This window comes from Schistocerca americana, chromosome 2, assembly GCF_021461395.2.
Source record: "Schistocerca americana isolate TAMUIC-IGC-003095 chromosome 2, iqSchAmer2.1, whole genome shotgun sequence".
NCBI lineage: Eukaryota > Metazoa > Arthropoda > Insecta > Orthoptera > Acrididae > Schistocerca > Schistocerca americana.
Genome location: NC_060120.1, coordinates 699782698 through 699802733, shown reverse-complemented (window position 1 = coordinate 699802733; position 20036 = coordinate 699782698). Strand labels below are relative to the sequence as shown.

The window sequence follows — 20036 nt, the reverse complement described above, 5'->3', positions numbered from 1 at the left end:
CCTCGTAGTATAAGAAGATGCTCTTTACTGTCGATCTCCAGTTTACAACCGTGCATGTTGTACTGTGTCTGTGTCACTATGCATCAGCATCACATTTAAATCAGGTCCAAACTGCAGGTATTATATGTGTCTTTCTTTAAGTGCAAAAGTTATAGTAAAATAAGATGTCTTAAAAAAATATGTACGTAAAACTAAGATACTAGCATGTACGGGTAAACACTTGACTCATAATAAGATACAAACCTGTGGAACTGGCCAATGTTTTCAAATGCCTTAGATATGCTTTCTTTATACAAAACCAGTGATATTGGCTTCAGAATTAAATGATTCTCCAGTTTATGCGGGAGAATTAAAACAATCTTAGATGGAGAAGCCAGAGCTACTTAAAAAATTTTCCAGAACCATTGAAACGTCCCCTTTTGAAAAATTATATACGTGACTGTGCTTAAACTGACACACAATATTTTTAGCGCAACGCAATCTAACTTTCAATAATCCTTACAAAAGAATGGCCCTGACTAACATTAACCTATACCTTTCACAAATCACTTACCTCACAAAAATACAGCGAGCGCCACTACTGGCAGCTAAATAAAAGATTCAAACTACGGAAGGCACTAACTACTGATAGGCATAGTTAGCAAATGAAAGATTTTAATAGAGAACAAACAATGTATTTACCTTAATAGTGTTGAAAACTCATAATATATATAGCAGTTCATGACATCCAGTCTTACAAATTTCAAAACTCCGCTATCTCCCTCTCCACACCCACCACAGCTGGCGGCTCACCTCCAACTGCGCAACGCTACGCGCTGTTCACATCCAGCTGCCGCTGCCCAACACTAGCTTGGCAGACAACAATGCAAACTAGCCACAGACTGCACACAGCACAGCCAGTGATTTTCCTACAGAGCGCTACGTAACGTTGCCAATAAGAAAACATAAACAGTCTACTTACATAGCCCCCATGCTCCCCACAAAAAATTTTACAAATTGTTTTGGGCAGTGGCCAATAATGATTTGATAAAATTTTTCATAATTACAATAACAAAGATATCAAATGCACAGACTTATTGATACAATGTTGGTCAAAAGCTAAAATTTTCTCACAGTCCATAAAGACAGTCCTGATCGTTCATCACAGTAAAATAGCAGTGTTTTTCTCAACGTCTGAGCAGTAGAAGAAAATGCACACGGAAATAGTGGATTTCCATGCAGTCTTGAAGAAGTAGTGTTGTCCTTCCAACGAAAAGACAGTGCTGACTCTTGACATGCAGACAGGTAATGGGCCACAACAGAGCAAACCCACTGCAGAGTCAGTCGAAGTTTTGAAGAATATTGGTACGTAGGTCATCACAGAGTAGACCCACTGTAGTCCTGGTAGAGATTACGATATTGGTGGGCCACCAGAGCTGCAGACCCACTGCAGTCCTGGTAGAAATAATGGTAATGGTGGGCCATCAAAGATGCAGACCCACTGTAGTCCTTGTAGAGATGGCCAGCAGCCATCTGTTGCAACTGTGCAGGTGCACAATCACCATCGAAGAGTCTTGCGGACAATATAGCAAGTCCATAAACCACCACTTGTGCACTCACAAAGTTTTTGAAATTGTCCGTAGAACCAGCAATGCTGATTCCAGTCCCTTGCTGAATTATTAACACACGTGCAAACACTAACAGTCCCTACTTCTCACATATTGTCCATATACTATGACCAACAGAAACGTGTGCAGTGAAATATAACTTACAAGTTACTTAATTTGATGAAATGGTGTCAATTACAATTTTATAACATAAGAATACAATAACAAAGGTACAAAATACATCATTAAAAACATAATAATACAGATAACATTTGTAGTAATACAGGCTTTACAAAAGAATAGAAATAGACATAAACATCATTGTTACAGGAATTATGACATAAGTAAATACATAAAAGATCAGAATAACTTTTGAAACATCAACTTCACACATGAGCATCAAAACAGAACAGAATAAATAATGTCTAAACATCTTTACAAAGAAAATAACATATTATCAGAAAAATTCTACAACATAACTCTTATTAGCTAAACACATTAAGACAGGAAAAACACAAATTCACATAGTGTAATAACACAAAAATACAGGACAGGGTTTGTTTTCAGTGTGACATTTGGTACTGCAGTCCACCGCAAAACTTCATTCCATATATCTGTCCTCTTATTTCAACATTTGTTTCCACCAAAAAAATTCGATCCAAGCATGCTTTCTGTATTTATATGTTCACACACTCCTTGCCTCATTATTTATTTTCCATTGTCTTACCTCATCATTTATTTCCAAGAAAATCATACCTAAACCTGTTGTCCCTAAACCCTACTTTTCTGGTTCATATCTTCTTTCAAAATATTTTTTTGGCCAAACCATTTTCTTATAGCTTCTGAATGCATTTCTTCCAATTCATCACAACTTGTTCTCTTATATGGCCTACCCCATCTTAAGCTAACTTAAATCTAATGAGCTCAGATGCTAAACTACAGGACGAGGCAATGCAGCAGCACAAAACAATTAACACAAACAGCAATGACAAAAAAATGGACATTAGCAAATCAATTGCAATATTACGACTAATATAAGGCACTAAGCAGCAAACAAGAAAAATAAATCCGTAGTAAAACTGGCTTAACAGCGTAATACAAAGTCAAATTCAGTAACATTATACCTGGCAAACAGCAGCAGCAAATGCAATAACTTATATCTAAACATGACAAAGCTCAGTCAGAAAAAATATTACACTAAAGATGGCCATGTCTAATACCTATATCACATCTTAATACTAGAGTGATGCATCACGATAAGTTACTGTAGCAGACAAGGTACCAAATCGTTTAAAAAATTATTTATGCAGTTCCTGTGAAGGGAAATGTCTATTTGTGCTCTCTTTTCTAAGAAAGTACATCATAAATGTATTCTCTCCTGGGTCTGTAGACAGAAAATAGTGATATTAGTACATCTATAAAATTCTATTTTAACCAATGCTGCAGTGCAGCTAGAAACTAGATATTAAACAAAATGAGTAAATAAATACATAAAGCAAGCCATATGGCATTTCTCTCAACTAGCAAGACAATAGCCGTGAAATGTTTCTCATTGTTTCATTAGGCATTTTAGTAAATATCATAAATTAAGAGCTCCACAGTATAATCATATGTTTTCAAGTTTGAGCATGTCGTATTTGCGATGCTTTCTACAAAGGAATGTCAATAGTGAGGATAATGGCCTCCCTTTTTTTTCACCTGTGCCTCTGAAAAGGCACACACTAATGGCTTTTTCTCCAGGCGTCTGACACAGCTGGCCGCTCAAGACGCATTACGTCAAGGTCACTTGGCTTTCTTACCGAAATATTTACGACACCAGTTTGCACTACTGTGACAGTCTCATACAAAAATTTCACAGTTCGAGAATTTGTGTTGCAAATCTGTAGAAACAAAATCCTATAAATATAACAGTGTCCAAAAAATATTCGTCGGCATTGTGATACATTCGCGCATTTACACACAGTTCATAACTCTTAAAGTACGATTCTTGGTTTCCAACATCCTTTTACACAAGTCAGAGTCCCTAACCACAACTCATTATTCATATATGTATTCGCCGACACTTCTTCAATATTTCATCACAATAAATACATAGCATAATCAAATTCCTCACATACGGTAGCATCATCTTATTGATCATAAACATACCTCAAAATCATAATACACATCTTCGTCGTAAAAATAACATCATAACACCTCAGTCAAATCTCAAAAACGTCGTAGCTTTCTGCAACAATGTCAAAACCTAAAAAAATTCTCTGCTCATTTCAATAGTGTCATCTACCTCAAACGTACTTTAAAATCATGCTCCCTTACCAAATACATCATTCAAAGCTCTCATAGTATCACAATGCTTCCAAAAAAATATGAACAGTTCACAAAGTACACACAAAATACAATTTCGTAAGTGTGAAGTTACCCACCTGTGTAATTGCGTAAACATGTGTCAGTGATGTAGTAAAAAAAATGTTTATCTCTCAGTTAAATGATCAGATAGCTGTGTAATTTGTGTGTTAGAGAAATATGGTACCGATGTGTAAAGTTGTATAAGCAAATAACATATTAGCTAGGGTTCCTTGTGCTTGCCAAATACATGGTACACAAAGTAAGCGTGTACCCCCCTGAGGATTAATGTAATTATACCCTCAGGTGTTACAGATTACAGCAATGGAATGAAATGTATCACGGAAAACTTTCTTTGTAATTCAAAAATCTTTAAAAATAAATGTTTTAAGTACAAAATTAATCACTGAAATGCATGTCCTGTAGCGCTAAATGTGCGTCTTGCTGTAAGATAATTCTGTTGAAGTGCCGTAGTTATCGTCCTCTGTAAGCAAAGTTCTGCTGAAGTCAATGTACTCACCTCATCATAAACAAAAGTGAGATGCTTTGCGTATAGATATCGTAGTTATTATGCTTATTGCCGTGATGAAGAAAGTACTATAATGTAACGTATTGTTGTGCTACTAAAAAGGCTGTCTAATTGTAGCTGTACCACAAAAGTTACTACCAAAACATGTTTTACTTTCCAGAAGAATTCAGAAAACCTGTGCAGATATAAAACAGATACACCGCAAAAACAACATTGTACATTGTCACTCATTAGTAGTGTCGTGATAAAATCGTGTAGCTGTCACATAAACTAACCACTGTATCATCTGGTATCTCACAGAAAGTACTTTAAATCCAGAATGTATTTTCAAGTAAACCAAAATGTTGCATTAAAATCTCATTAGCAGTACCAGTATATGTTCTAAGTATGTAAGTCTTATAGTCGTTACGTAATCGTGCAACTAACAAGCAAGAATGTACACACACAATAACACTGTGTCGTCTGTTCACCATAACAATGCATTCGTAATTTCTGTTTAAAAATGTTCCCTAGGTTCTAGACTGGATATTTAACTTCAAACATTGTTGCATGTTAACAGTTTCTTAAGTCTGACAAAGCATACTAGAAATGTGAAGTGAAAAGTTTTATGGCAAAGACAAAGTTAAAAAGCAGATTATCTTTCAATAAACGGTTTTACATGTGAAATGTGGTGTAAACGTTTACTCTTCCTAGTACGCAGAGTTTCAACTTCAACGCAATTATCATGTGGTATACGTCAGATTCTGTAAGGTCCATTGTAAACTAGAAAGAATTTGTGACTCAAGTGTTTCTTCTTATGTGACAATGAATGAGCTTTAATGAGAACTTTCTGACCAATATATAATTTCTTTGTATTTGCTTTACCGTGTAGTTTTCTCCTTTTGTCTGCTGCAGATTTTATATTTATAATAGCCAAATCAATTATGTCTTTGTGTCGAAGTTTACGTGTATTCGGGAAAGGTACAAGCTCTCTGATTTTGTTCGGTGGTTCTTCATTCTTTAGAACAAGAGTAGGTGGTAAAGCAATGGAGTCGTGAGGCATTTCATTCAGCTAGTTTTGAAATAAGTGTAAATATCTGTCCCAATGCTGATGCTTTCTGTGACAATAAAGTCTGCAAAGCTTATTGATTTCTTTCATAAATCGTTCAGATGGGTTACAATGTGGTGAGTACAATGAAATAAAAACAGGTTTGATTTTATGATTCCGAAGCATGCGTGACCAAACAGCTGATCTGAATTGCGGTCCGTTATCTGAAATGACTTTAGCAACGTGGCCAACTTCACGTAAGAAATTTTTAACAAAGGCGTTGGATACAGACCGTCCAGTGGCTTTACGTAACGGAGTGAAAGAAACAAATTTTGAAGTAAGTTCAACAGCGACTAGAACGTACGAAAATCCATTAGATGTTCTGACAAGCGGTCCCAACAGATCAACAGCAGCAAATCCTTTTAATTTAGAAGGAATAATATGAAACAACGGAGCACTATGTGAGACAGTAGATGGTTTCGCCTTTTGACAAAGTTTACTAATAGACAAGACTCTTCGAATTCTCTTTTCCATATTGTTAAAATAACAAGTCGTTCGAAGAATATGATAACATTTTCGTGGACCAAAATGTGCGTAGCTGAAATAAATGTACCACATGAGCTTATTAACAAAATCGTCTGGAATGCAAAGTACCCATAGCTTGTCATCAACAGTGCAGCGTTTGAAGAGTATGTTGTTTCTAACCAGGTAATAATGCCGAATCTGTGTGTGCGTCTTTTCATGCCATTTGCTCTTGATGTCTTTCCAAATCGGATCTTTATCTTGTTCATGAGCAATGTCCTTTAAAGATGTGGTGATGAAGTTTTCAAAGGCGACTTTTTGAATGTAAAGAATACTGAAATTTGCCTTCTGTGTTACTTTTCTCAAGCCCAGCCGGTGCGCCTGACAGTGCGTCCGCAACAATGTTCTCCTTGGCGGGAATGTAGACTATTGTGAAGTGGGATTCTTGCAGAAACAATGCCCAACGTTTTAACCTGTCATGATTTAATTTTGAAGACATAAGAAATTGTAATGCACGATGATCACTGTATACTTTTACGTGCTTACCAGAAAGAAAGAAACGGAATTTGTTAAATGCCCAAACGATAGCTAAAGCTTCTAATTCAGTAACGGAATAACTTTTTTCAGATTTTGTTAGCACTCGGCTAGCAAAAGCAATGGTTTTCTGAACAGTAGTATCATTTTCTATGGCTTCTTGAAATAAATGGGCACCAAGACCGACTTTAGAAGAATCCGTGCTAAGGCAGAAATCTTGTGACAGATCTGGATGAGCTAGTATTGACGTGTTAAGTAGCGATTCTTTCAAAGAATTGAATTCCAACTGTGCTTGTTTGTCCCAGTTTCAAATAGTATTTTTTCCAGTGAGAGAACAAAGTTTTGGTGTAACTAGAATTTGCATATTCAGAAAACGACGGTAAAAATTTACGAGACCTAGAAAACTGGGGACTTGTCTTTTTGTGGATGGAACTGGAATGGCTCTGATTGCTTCTAACTTTTCAGGATCCGGCTGAATGCCTTCAAAAGAAATAATATGTCCCAAAAACCTCACCTTTGACCTACCGAATTCAGACTTTTCCAAGTTAACTGTAATTCCAGATTCTGAAAAAATACGTAACAAACAGTTGAGAATGCGATTATGTTGTTCCCATGAAGCTTCTGCTATTAGAATATCGTCCACATATAAGGTGATGTGAGGTTTTAAGAACTCAGGTAATATGGAATTTAACCCGCGAATGAATGCTGCCGAAGAAATGTTCAAACCAAAAGGAAGTTTCCGAAACTGATAACAAACGCCGAAACAAAGGAAAGCTGTGTATATTCTACATTCTGGATGAAGTTCGATCTGATAAAAGCTGGATCTGAGATGAATGGAAGACAACACTTTTACACCATTAAAATTTTGAAGAAGTTCTTCCAACGTTTGCGGTCAGGAATGATGATAGTATTGATTTGTCTCGAATCTAAGACAAACCTGATCGATCCATTTTTCTTCTTAACAACATGTAATGGATTGTTGTATGAGCTTACTGCAGGCTCAATAATGCCCTCGTCATGCATAGATTGTACTTCTGTTCTAACACGGTCCCTATAATGCGCCGGAATTACGTATGGTCTAACACAAAATTTAGTATGCTCACGAACACGATATTGGTATTGAAATCCCTTGATTGTTCTTGTTTTGTGAGTAAAAACTGTGGAATGTACTTGTAAAATCTCAAAAAGGTCCTCCCTATCAGTGCCATTACAATTCTCAATTGTCTGAATTTTATTCTGAATTAACTCATTAGTATCAAATGCGCCGTCGATATCATCCCTGTCAGTACTTGCAGAGTGATTGTTAGTGTCAAGTTCCGTCGAAAATTCCGAACTGTTGTCTAACAGGAGGTAAAGCCGATTAATTTCTTCGTCATGGCTTGAGAGCCAATCTTCAAATTTCAAAACTACTGACTTACCTTCTTTTTCTAAACTTATTTCAGCATCGTGAAAGCTTAAGATTGCTTTGTATTCATTCAAAAAGTCTACTCCCAATATAATTTCCGTCGACAATAATGGAACAATGAGAAAGTTCATAGAGAAGCTGTGGCTTTGACAAAAGAATTCTAAGTTGGTTTGTTGGCGTACATCTACACTTTTTCCAAAGATTGCACCTTGTAATTTAATCTTACGTAACAGAAGTGTGGGGCAATCGTTCGATTTGTTGCATTTGCTAAAGGCTGTTTCACTAATTACTGAAATGGGACTGCCAGAGTCAAGTACTGCCGTAAATTTGAAGTCATTTACTGTAATGTGAATCACAGGATATGCAATGTTGATATGTTTTACGTCATGTTCCTGGAGTAAGATGTCCCTAATGTCTTCCATTTTTACGTAATTGCTAGCTACGGCAGCTGCGTCGTCAGTTTCATACGTACGTTTCGTGGCTGCCAGCGGTATGAGTCATTGCCTATTGTCTCTTTGTTGGCGCGCATCGTTATTGGGATTTGGAGACCTAATTTCTACAAATTCACCTTGTCGAGAGGGCCCTGCTCTGTTTGAATCCCGCCAGTTCTGATGCAATTCAGGTCTGTCGTTACAATCATATCGTCTGTCGTCATGTCGGTAGATTCCATAGTTTCTTTCTTGTCGGTCACGTGGTGGAGAACTTCTCCCTGAATCGTAAGTGCGCGCTGGTCCGTTGCATCTAAAGTTATTCTGTCTCCCTTGATAATATTTATTTTGGTTCCCATATTGTCTCTGTGATAGTCATTACCGCGAGAGGTGATCTTTCCCTGTAGTTATTACTACTCTGCCAACGGTTGTCATACGGGTGGTGTCTGTTTTGGTCACGATTTGTGTTGTGAGAATAGCCTTGTCGTGTCCAGTTTTTATTTCTTTCATCGCGGAATTGCGACGGATGTGACCTGTGATTGTTGTGTTCCTGTTTTCGCGTTGCGCGATTACCAGTGTCAATTTCTAATTCTTGTGAGAGTCCCTGAAAAGCTTCAATGTCGTCTTTGCAACGTCCTGCCAAAATAATATGTCGTAAATGTTCTGGTAATTTGATTAAGCAAATGCGGATGAGTTCTAAGGGCGGTATGGGTTTGACAGGTACTGATTCTTGTGCAACATGTCTTCAAAATATTTCACAAGACTGGAAAATTCAGATTGTTCGAAACGTTTCATCATTATGATGCTATGTTTTACTCGGTCTTGTGTAGCTTGAGACCAATATGCTGAGAGGAAGGCATGGTATAATTCTCCTTCACTGTGGTAATCGTGAATGACCGATCGCATTCTTACAGCTGGTTCATTCTCTAAGTAGCCACACATAAATTCTAATCTGTGCTCTAATGACCAGTTGGGAGGAAAACAATGAGAGAAATGATTGCCAGAATTCTTAAATGTTTTCAATTTACATGTAGTAATGAACAGCTTATAGTCAAAATCATCATGTCGGCGTGTCACATGTCGGTCATTGTTACGTCGTTTCGGCGGTTCCATCTCAAAATTCGGTGTGCCTTGCCAATTTCTTTCATAATTTCCGAAGTGTCCTGTGTTATTATTTTGTGGTTGTTCCGTATTTCTAAGTCCCTCTTCCCGTGTTGGAGCGCGAGTGTCCTCTGAAATATGTAATTTTTGTATTACTTGTGTCAGCTGATCTTGTACTTCCCGGATTTCTCTTTGGTGTTGCGTATTAATTTGATTCTGATTTTGTTTGAATTTCCTAATTTGTTCGCACTCTTCTGTGTCATTAAAGACTACCGGTTTTGTGTCATTCAGATTATCATCTACCTTCGTAGATAAATTATTTAGCTGATCCGAAAGTTCAACTACTTTCTCTGATAATGAACTAATTTCGTCCATGTGTCTTTCTACTGTGTCCTTTAAGTTTTCCTGAGTTTTTGCAAGTTGCGTAACCGAATCGGTAGATGCAACTGAGTCAAATTTAGCTTGCAAGATCTCATGATTTTCATGAACAATAATTTGCAGTTCTTTTATGGCTGCTTCGTGATTCTGTAATGCATTTTCATGCCGCGAAAAAATAGGTTGAAAATGCTCACAAATTTGTGTTTTTACGTCGTTACAGACTTTTTGACATTTCGATTCGATTTTATGCAACTCAGTAGTTAAATCTTCACGTGTTTGTTCAAGCGTGGTGTGAAGATTTTGTTCCATTGCGTCTAACTGTTGCTGTGTTTGTCTCTGGTGTTGTTCCATTGTGTCTAACTTTTGATGCTTTTGCTGTGTTTGTCTCTGATTTTGTTCCATTTGTTGCAATAGCTGTAATAGCAATGCATTAGTGTCTGGAATCTGTGCCTCTACGCTTTTCGGCAGTGCATTTGCACCGGCAACATTTACATTTTGACAAGCAGAAAATGTATCTTGACTTATTTGAGAAAACGGTGAGGACGCAAAACCTGAATCTACAGTATTTGCAAAATTGTGTCCTGTCATTTCGGATTCCTGAGGCGAGCTATTGCCGACCGATCGATCGATAATGCTTCCCTGTTCACTACCTGTTTCACTGCCTACACCATTATTTGCAGCCCGCTCCATTTCCCTATGCACAATTACCAAATTACTACTTTGAACATTAGTTAATTCATTACTCGGCGGCGCTAACAAACTGCTTTCGTCTTCACTGTCATTTCTCTGTTTACTTTGGAGCCTAGTATTACGTTTTTCACACGCCATTATTGTCACAATATTTCACACGACAACACAGAAAAGCACAATTTGAAGAACAAAAATAAGAGAACACATTAACATAGCAATGAAAATAATATCTAGTTAATTGCAAGCGCAGCTGCGAAATACTTGCTGCAAATCTACATGCATGCCACAACTGTTTTACTGTACAACAATGAAAAACTACACCTACAAAGGAAATTCTCTCTATAATTACGCGCTAGCAATAAACAAAAGCTACACTAATTACACAAACTACAAGAAAAAATCAGAAGATTCCAGTGAGGTATTCTCGGCTAAGGGTCGACATATGAAACGACCCCTTTTGAAAAATTATATACGTGACTGTGCTTAAACTGACACACAATATTTTTAGGCCGGCCGGTGTGGCCGTGCGCTTCAAGTCTGGAACCGCGTTACCGCTAAGGTCGCAGGTTCGAATCCTGCCTCGGGCATGGATGTGTGTGATGTCCTTAGGTTAGTTAGGTTTAAGTAGTTCTAAGTTCTAGGGGACTGATGACCACAGATGTTAAGTCCCATAGTGCTCAGAGCCATTTGAACCATTTGAGCCAGCCAATATTTTTAGCGCAACGCAATCTGACTTTCAATAATCCCTACAAAAGAATGGCCCTGACTAACATTAACCTATACCTTTCACAAATCACTTACCTCACAAAAAGCTTCGTTACTCGAACTACTGCAGTACAGCGAGCGCCACTACTGCCAGCTAAATAAAAGATTCAAACTACGGAAGGCACTAACTACTGATAGGCATTGTTAGCAAATGAAAGATTTTAATAGAGAACAAACAATGTACTTACCTTAATAGCGTTGAAAACTCATAATATACATAGCAGTTCATGACATCCAGCCTTACAAATTTCAAAACTCCGCCATCTCTCTCCCCACATCAACCACTGCTGGCGGCTCACCTCCAACTGCGCAACGCTTCGCGCTGTTCACATCCAGCTGCCGCTGCCCAACACTACAACTGCAGACAACAATGCAAACTAGCCACAGACTGCACACAGCACAGCCAGTGATTTTCCTACAGAGCGCTACGTAACGTTGCCAATAAGAAAACATAAACATCCTACTTACACTATAGCAGTGCTTGCAATGCTTTATAGCGCGGTGTGTTGGACACTAACATAAAAAACTATAACGAAGATTCCAGGCAGCGGAATGGAGTTTCTGCGCTCGATTTTTGGATACACAATAGACGATTACATCCAAAATAAAGATATACTGCAAGGAAATGAAGCACGTCAAATAAATTTGCTAAATACTGTTGAAAGAATACCCATTAATAGGAAGCCAAAACTAATGTATAATTACAAGTCCATAGGGGTTGCAGTAAAGGAAGACCAGAAAAATGGTGGAAATAATAGTTATGAGAGCCTTGAAGACGGATATGTCTTGTTGTTGTTGTGGTCTTCAGTCGTGAGACTGGTTTGATGCAGCTCTCCATGCTACTCTATCCTGTGCAAGCTTTTTCATCTCCCAGTACCTACTGCAACCTACATCCTTCTGAATCTGCTTAGTGTATTCATCTCTTGGTCTCCCTCTACGATTTTTACCCTCCACGCTGCCCTCCAATACTAAATTGGTGATCCCTTGATGCCTCAGAACATGTCCTACCAACCGATCCCTTCTTCTGGTCAAGTTGTGCCACAAACTTCTCTTCTCCCCAATCCTATTCAATACTTCCTCATTAGTTATGTGATCTACCCATCTAATCTTCAGCATTCTTCTGTAGCACCACATTTCGAAAGCTTCTATTCTCTTCTTGTCCAAACTATTTATCGTCCATGTTTCACTTCCATACATGGCTACACTCCATACGAATACTTTCAGAAATGACTTCCTGACACTTAAATCAATACTGGATGTTAACAAATTTCTCTTCTTCAGAAACGCTTTCCTTGCCATTGCCAGCCTACATTTTATATCCTCTCTACTTCGACCATCATCAGTTATTTTGCTCCCCAAATAGCAAAACTCCTTTACTACTTTAAGTGCCTCATTTCCTAATCTAATTCCCTCAGCATCACCCGACTTAATTAGACTACATTCCATTATCCTTGTTTTGCTTTTGTTGATGTTCATCTTATATCCTCCTTTCAAGACACTGTCTTAACAAGACAAATACTTTATGTTGATGATCTTTGTGCAGCAATGGAGCACTACTGTTTCTTCGCCCTTTGCGAATGAATTGAGCTTGGTCATGTAGACTTGAAACAGTACCGGTCATGTGTACGTTAAAAGCAGAGCGCCTGAATAGGCGAAAAAGACAACATTTCTTTGGTTAAATAAATAAGAATCAATAGTGAAAACGCAACGGAAGAGTCATTAGATTGTGTTTATCAATCGCATAATGAACGAAGATTACCAGTGTTTGCCATGTTATTCAACTATGGCGTTACAACAGCCCCTTACGATCTGTGGTTAGTTTATATGGGACACAACAGACCCGTTTCATATGACATAAGTCGTAGCCGGGAATTTTTAATTATGTGGAACTGTAACCAAACCAGTTTGGAAATCCTTCCCTCTCACACAGGTCGATTACCGGACAGAATTAAAGTCATTTTCACAGCTCGCAGATTCTATCAAGGTCCCCAAAGCAGCTTCTAATAGCTTCATCTGACAATTATTCTGTTGAGTGTGATGGCTGTAATCAGTTACTGATGCAACAAAATACCGTACGTCAAAGACACGAGCCGGTACAATGCCTTCAGAGCCTTGTTAGTGTCTAAGATAACGATAACTGATCACAGGTAACCCGCACTTTACCAGTTCCTATTATCGGCTCGATGTAGCCAAGCAGAGACTCAATGAACCGAGTTAAAGTGGTAATGAGCAGCTTCACAAGTGATTATACACTTCTCTTGGACGCCAAAGATTTTTATTTATTTTTAACTTTTCGTGACGCGTTTCGGGTTACCTCATCATTAGATCTGTGGCATAAGAAGACAGCGTAAGACGAAATAAAGTTTTACCTTTACAAGCCTAGAGCCTAACCAAGGCGATGGTCCTATCAGCTGCTCTCGCTAGATGTCACTAGGAATAGGTGGCTGTCTGGTTGAAGATACGTTTCTTAGCTTCTACATGAACATGTGATGTCATTTGGCATGGTTTCCTCGGACTGCAGACAGTACTTGAAGTTCCTCATCAGCAAGCAGATGTGGTCGATCGCTCCATTATTCGCTATAAACGTTTACTCCAGTTCGGTATTCTCAGTGGCACCTGACATCACAGACAGAAAATGAAAAAAGTCTTGTGATTAATGTCCAGCTGACATTTAGGTCATTAGCGTCATTTTGCTGAGTGAAATATCTCAATATTAGCCCGAAGCAGTTTGAGGAAATCATAGAAAAATTAATCAGTATGGGCAGACAGGAATCTGAAACTTGCACCTCTAGAATTCGAATGCAGTGCCTTCTGCACTGCTCCGTCCCATTCGGACGTTACAAGTTCATCTCATCTTGCCTGCCGTCAGCAGAGTAGTTTGAAATACAGAGAGTTTCAAAAACGTTCCTCACAAGACAACATATTCAATACAGGGTGTCCCATAGATGTTGTACAAACTACTAGGGGTTGTAGAGGATGTCTTGAGGAAGAAATCGAGGCTAGAAAACCGTGTCTGGGAATGTCATCCAACGACGCTACAGAGAGTCGAATTTAGAGGCACCGGTGCTTCCTACTAGCCCACCCCTTCGGCAGCAAATGTAACTTGTATAGTGAAGTTTTTGTAGGAAGAACTTCTCGCAATATTGTTTCTCGTTCTCTGATCGCGACAGATTGCCACAGTAGCCACTGTAGAAGATGGGGCTAGCTGCTGCGTAGAAAGATCTTGTCTCCGTAGAATGTGATGCTCTATTGTCTCGGTGGACGACGGTTTTGGACACGGGTTTCCCTCTGCAGATTATTTTTCTCCTGGAAGCATATAAAATTTCCATTGTTTTTCCGTATACGAAGAAAAATGAGCTGCAGGTGGAAATCTGTATCCAAGGCCATCATCCACCAAAGCAATATTCGTAGGAGACAAGGTCCGTCTACGCAGCAGCTTGCTACATCTTCTCCACTAGCGATCGTGGCAGTCAGTGGCGATCGCCGAGTAACAAACAACACTACGAGGCGTTCCCGCCTTCGGTCCATCAGAGCACAAAGTCACATTTGCTGCCATAGGGGTGACCTAGTGGCAGGCACTGGCTCCTATAACTTCGATGCTCTGTAGTGGCGCTGGATGGCGTTTGTGGACACGGGTTTCTACCCTTGATTTGTTCCTCAAGACACCTTCTACAATTCCTCAAAGTTTGTTGCAACATTTCTGGGACACCCTGATATCCAATGGGCACCATAATTAAAGGATCACATTTTCAAAACCCATAACTGTTTACCATTGCGACACCAAAGTTTGAAGTTTTGCTCAATGTTGCCCTAAACCTTCCTCCGTAATTGCGTCTAAATTTCACCACAATTCTGCCCAACGCCACCGTGGACGTGTCATACGATGGGAAGATCAGCACACCCCCTCTTACCCACATTTCACCCCTTCCTTCGACGCCTCTGCGATGGAGGTCTGAACCGCGATGTCCAGTGATGAAATCACGTGGTTTTGGTATGGGTGGCCGAGGAAAACATTGCAGACACACCGTCGCCCAAAATCGACACTAAAAGGCCACATAAAGGGCGTGAATGAAACCACTCCTTCCCTTGGGGCATCGATTCCCACACGCTTCGCAGTCGAAAACGTGACGTTCTTGACAACCTTTGACACTTCTGATACTCCCCTGATGGTTCAACCTTTCTCTAAGGCACTGTGGACCTGCAACCCCACTAAATGTGATCGCACCACTTTAGAGTGTAGTACGCCCGCAGTTTTTGCTCTCCGCTGTTGTATGTACATGTCTGCAAATCCGGAAGGCACTTTTGAAAATAAATGAGGCATACTGCGTGTAAGTTACAGTTTACCTCAAGTTATATCTTCAGTCATGTAGAAAATATAGTCTAGTCGTAGTAATAGTACACTGAAGCACCAAAGACACTGGTATAGCCATGCGTATTCAAATACAGACATATATAAACAGGCAGAATACGCCGCTGCGGTCGGTTGATGTTGCTACAATGGCAGGTAAATGTAAATGTCGCGTGACTAGGCCCTCCCGTCGGATAGACCGTTCGCCGGGTACGAGTCTTTCGATTTTACGCCACTTCGGCGACTTGCGCGTCGCTGGGGATGAAATGATTATGATTAGGACAACACAACACCCAGTCTCTGAGCGGAGAAAATCTCCTACCCAGCCGGAAATCGAACCCGGGCCCTTAGGATTGACATTCTGTCGCAATGACCACTCAGCTACCGGGGGTGGACAATGGCAGGTTATCAATATTTAAGTGAGTTTGGACGTGGTATTATAGCCGGCGCACAAACGTTGGGACACAGCATCTCCGAGGTAGCGATGAAATGGGGATTTTCCCGTACGACCATTTCACGAGAGTACCGTGAATATCAGGAATCCGGTAGAACATCAAATCTTCGATGTCGCTGCCGCCGGAAAAAAGATCCTACAAGAATGGGATCAACGACGGCTGAAGAGAATCGTTCAACGTGACAGAAGTGCAACCCTTCTGCAGATTACTGCCGCTTTCAATATTGGACCATCAAAAAGTTCCAGCGTGCGTGTCATTCAACGAAACACCATCGATATGGGCTTTCGGAGCCGAAGGCCCACTCGTGTACCCTTGATGACTGCACGCACAAAGTTTTGCGCCTCGCCTGGGCCCGTCAACACCGACATTGTCTCGTTTCGAATTGTATCGGGCGGGTCGACGTGTACGGGTATGGTGACGACCTCATAAATTCATGGACCCTGCATGTCAGCATGGGACTGTTCAAGCTGGTGGAGGCTCTGTAATGGAGTGGGGCGTGTGCAGTTGGTGTGACATGGGACCCCTGATACGTCTAGATACGACTCTTACAGGTGACACGTACGTAAGTATCCTGTCTGATCACCTGCATCCATTCGTGTCCATTGTGCGTTCCGACGGACTTGGGCAATTCCAGCAGGACAATGCGACACCCCACGCATCCAGAATTGCTACAGAGTGTCTCCAGGAAGACTCTTCTGAGTTTAAACACTTCCGCTGGCTCCAAACTCTGCAGACATGAACATTATTAAGCATATCTGGGATTCCTTGGAACGTGCTGTTTAGAAGAGATCTCCATCCCCTCGTACTCTTATTGATTTAGGGACAGCCCTGCAGGATTCACGGCGTCGATTACCTACAGCACTACTTCAGACATTAGTCGAGTCCATGCCACGTCGTGTTGCGGCACTTCTGCGTGTTCGCGGGGCCCATACATGATATTAGACAGGTGTACCAGTTTCTTTTGCTCTTCATTGTAGTAGCAGTTTATTCATCCGTAAATCATCCTTACGAGGAAATTCGACAGGTAGTGATATTATAGTTTAATACAACAGGACTAACATAATTCATATACACAGTGATTGACATACTTACATGTCTAGTTTGACAAGGAGCGGTCAGATAGTCGACAATGGTCCGAAAGTAGGATCCGTCCTGGCATTTGCCCGAAGTAATTTAGGGAAATCCCCGAAATCTAAACCAGGATGGCTGGACGAAGTTTAGAATCTCCGCCTTTCCAAATAAAAGATCAGACTATTTAAAACTGTGCTACTTCATTTGATTTATCCCTAGTGTATAACAGCTTCGCAAGGTTGTTGCTGAATAATGTGAAATGCTGGTGCTACATAGTTCACTGAGTTGAATAAAACTTTTGGAAATGCCCTATACTAATGGTGTATTTCTTAACCGTGTCACAACCACGTTTACATTAGAAATTGGTAAAGTACCTTACAACAATTGCTTAGTTCAACTGCAGAACTTAAACTAATTTTGGTGAGAAAGATGCAAGGGAAACATAATTTTTATACTTAATTTGTTATTAAATAAAACTGTGGGGAAATTGATAGACACTCTTTCACTACATATGACTTGGGCAAAGAAATACTGTGAACGGATTGGTAAGTGAAAAGACGAGAGATATTTGAACTGTATTGTTAGTAGTTTTATGGTGTACGTGTTATGTGTGGATTTCCAGCTTTCTAACATGTTTTCAGTTTTGTCATGCTCACACTAAGGTTCTGTATATCATTCCTAGACTACTATTGTTTGTTTTGATAGGTTAAACACCTTGAATATAATAATCAGCCTTTATTTATTTATTCGTTCATTCAGGGATTGGAAATGTGAAGCCAGGAGTTGAGTTTAATTTTTACATGGACCCCGAGGCTGCGAGTTTCATTTTCGACACTTACAACACGTCCAGCGCAGAAAAGAAACCGATAACGTTAGTCCCCTGGGAGACAATTTTTTCCAGAAATCACATAACGATGGTGAGTACCTGGCGATATTTCGCGCGACGGACTTTCGTTAAAGCTTCCTCAAAATAGGAAACATCATATGAATTTATTGAAAAACATATCCTGAAAATATAATGTACAGAACGATATTTATGGGAATGGAAATAAATGATTACCGTATTGTACACTGCACTAGTATTCAGTGTGCACGACGGCAATATCAGCTTTATCTATTTTGTAAAAAGAAGAAGTAAGAATTGTAGAAAGAATGTCCAGTTAGGGATTTACGGACCATCTTTTCCTATATCACTTGCTGTTACCTGTGGCTTCCTCATTGGCATCATCAGGACAAGGTAGTATCTGCTCATATTGTAATCAAAATAAAAGAACTGTAAGAGAAGTGTAAAACGCAGTTGGATGAATCTATAGCGCGTGGTCACCCCGCCTTTGGGACAGCCCAGGTACACTCTAAGACAAATAAATAAAAATAACAACGCACAACGGCGGAGTTAACCGAATGGGACGGAATTCGGTAGATGTGATGTACATGTACAGACAAACTTAAGATTACAATTTCAGAAAAATTTGACGATTTATTCAAGAGAAAGAGCTTCACAAACTGAGAAGTCAATAATGCGTTGGTCCACCTCTGACCCCTATGCAAGCAGTTATTCGGCTTGGCATCGACTGATGAAGTTGTTGAATCTTCACCTGAGGGATATCGTGCCATATTGTCCAAATGGTGCATTAGATCGTCAAAATCTGGAAATGTTTGGATAGGCCTGCGCATAATTCTGATCTGGGGAGAGATTCCGCGACACTGATGGCCATGGTCGGGTTTGGCAAGAACGAAAACAAGCAGTAGATACTCTTGCTGTGTGCGGGCGGGCGTTATCTTGCTGAAATATCAGTCCAGGCCGGCTTTTCATTAAGGGCAACAAAACGGAGCGTAGAATATCGTTGACATACTGCTGTGCTATAAGGGCGCCGCAGATGGCAACCAAAGTGGTTCAGCTACGAAATGAATGGTATCCCAGACTATCACTACTGGTTGTCGGGCCGTATGACAGGCGACATTCAGGCTAGGATCCGACCACTGTCTGGGGCGTCTCCAATTTCATTTCATAGCAGAACTACTTTGGTTGTCATCTGCGGCACACTTACAGTACAGCGGGAACTCGACAACATTTTACGCACCATTATGTTGCCCTTCATGACAAGCCATTCTGGGCTTACATTTCAGCAAGATAATTCCCGCCCATACAAGGCGAGAATTTGTACGATATCCCTCAGGGGAACATAAAAAATGGCTCTGTCAATCAGTGCCATGCCAAATAACTGCTTACATAAGGGCTAGAGGTGGACCAGAGCATTATTGACTTGCTCAGTTTGTGAATCTCTTTATCCTGAATATATCATCCCATTTTTCTGAAACTGTACTTTTTTGTTTGTCTGTACATGTACGTCACATCTGTCGAATTCCGTTTCATTCGGATAACTCCTTCGTGGTGCGTCTTTTTTTTGTCTCAGAGTGCTTATGCGCACATTATGGCACCGGCACCCACTGCTGAATTCACTCAGTGATCCGGAACTGTTGTTGCGCGCTGGACATCGTAGTTAAGCCGGTTCGCATCACAAGTGACACTGGCTTAGCGACGCACGATGTAAGACTCACGCGTAATGTGAGGACTGACTGATGGCCAGGAAAATATCTCCTAAATGTGGACAAATTTTGTAGAATGCCTTAATTGTTATGAGGTGCCATTCTTGCAACAATTTTGGTCCAGCTGCCATACAAATGCTATGTAAAGTGATTTGTGCCACGCGTTACGTAAAAGTCGATTAAGACGAGTATTGTGTAGTAATACAGTAGTAATACAATTTCTTTATGTAAGCACTGGACTGCGGAGAGGCTAGATGGACTCAGAACAATGGTGTGTCAAGAAGAGACGGCGTGGATCGTTCCATTA

General features: G+C 40.0%; 1 protein-coding gene across 3 annotated transcripts in view; it reads left to right on the top strand.

Annotated features, from left to right (window-relative positions):
* LOC124595134 (uncharacterized protein C1683.06c-like) overlaps positions 1–20036 on the top strand; it is a 200176-nt gene that overhangs the window by 166838 nt on the left and 13302 nt on the right. For all 3 annotated transcript variants that reach the window (XM_047133732.1, XM_047133731.1, XM_047133733.1), the window contains one exon: positions 17942–18099. In XM_047133732.1, coding sequence (XP_046989688.1) covers positions 17942–18099 — 158 coding nt within the window. The remainder of the gene's footprint in view (positions 1–17941; positions 18100–20036) is intronic.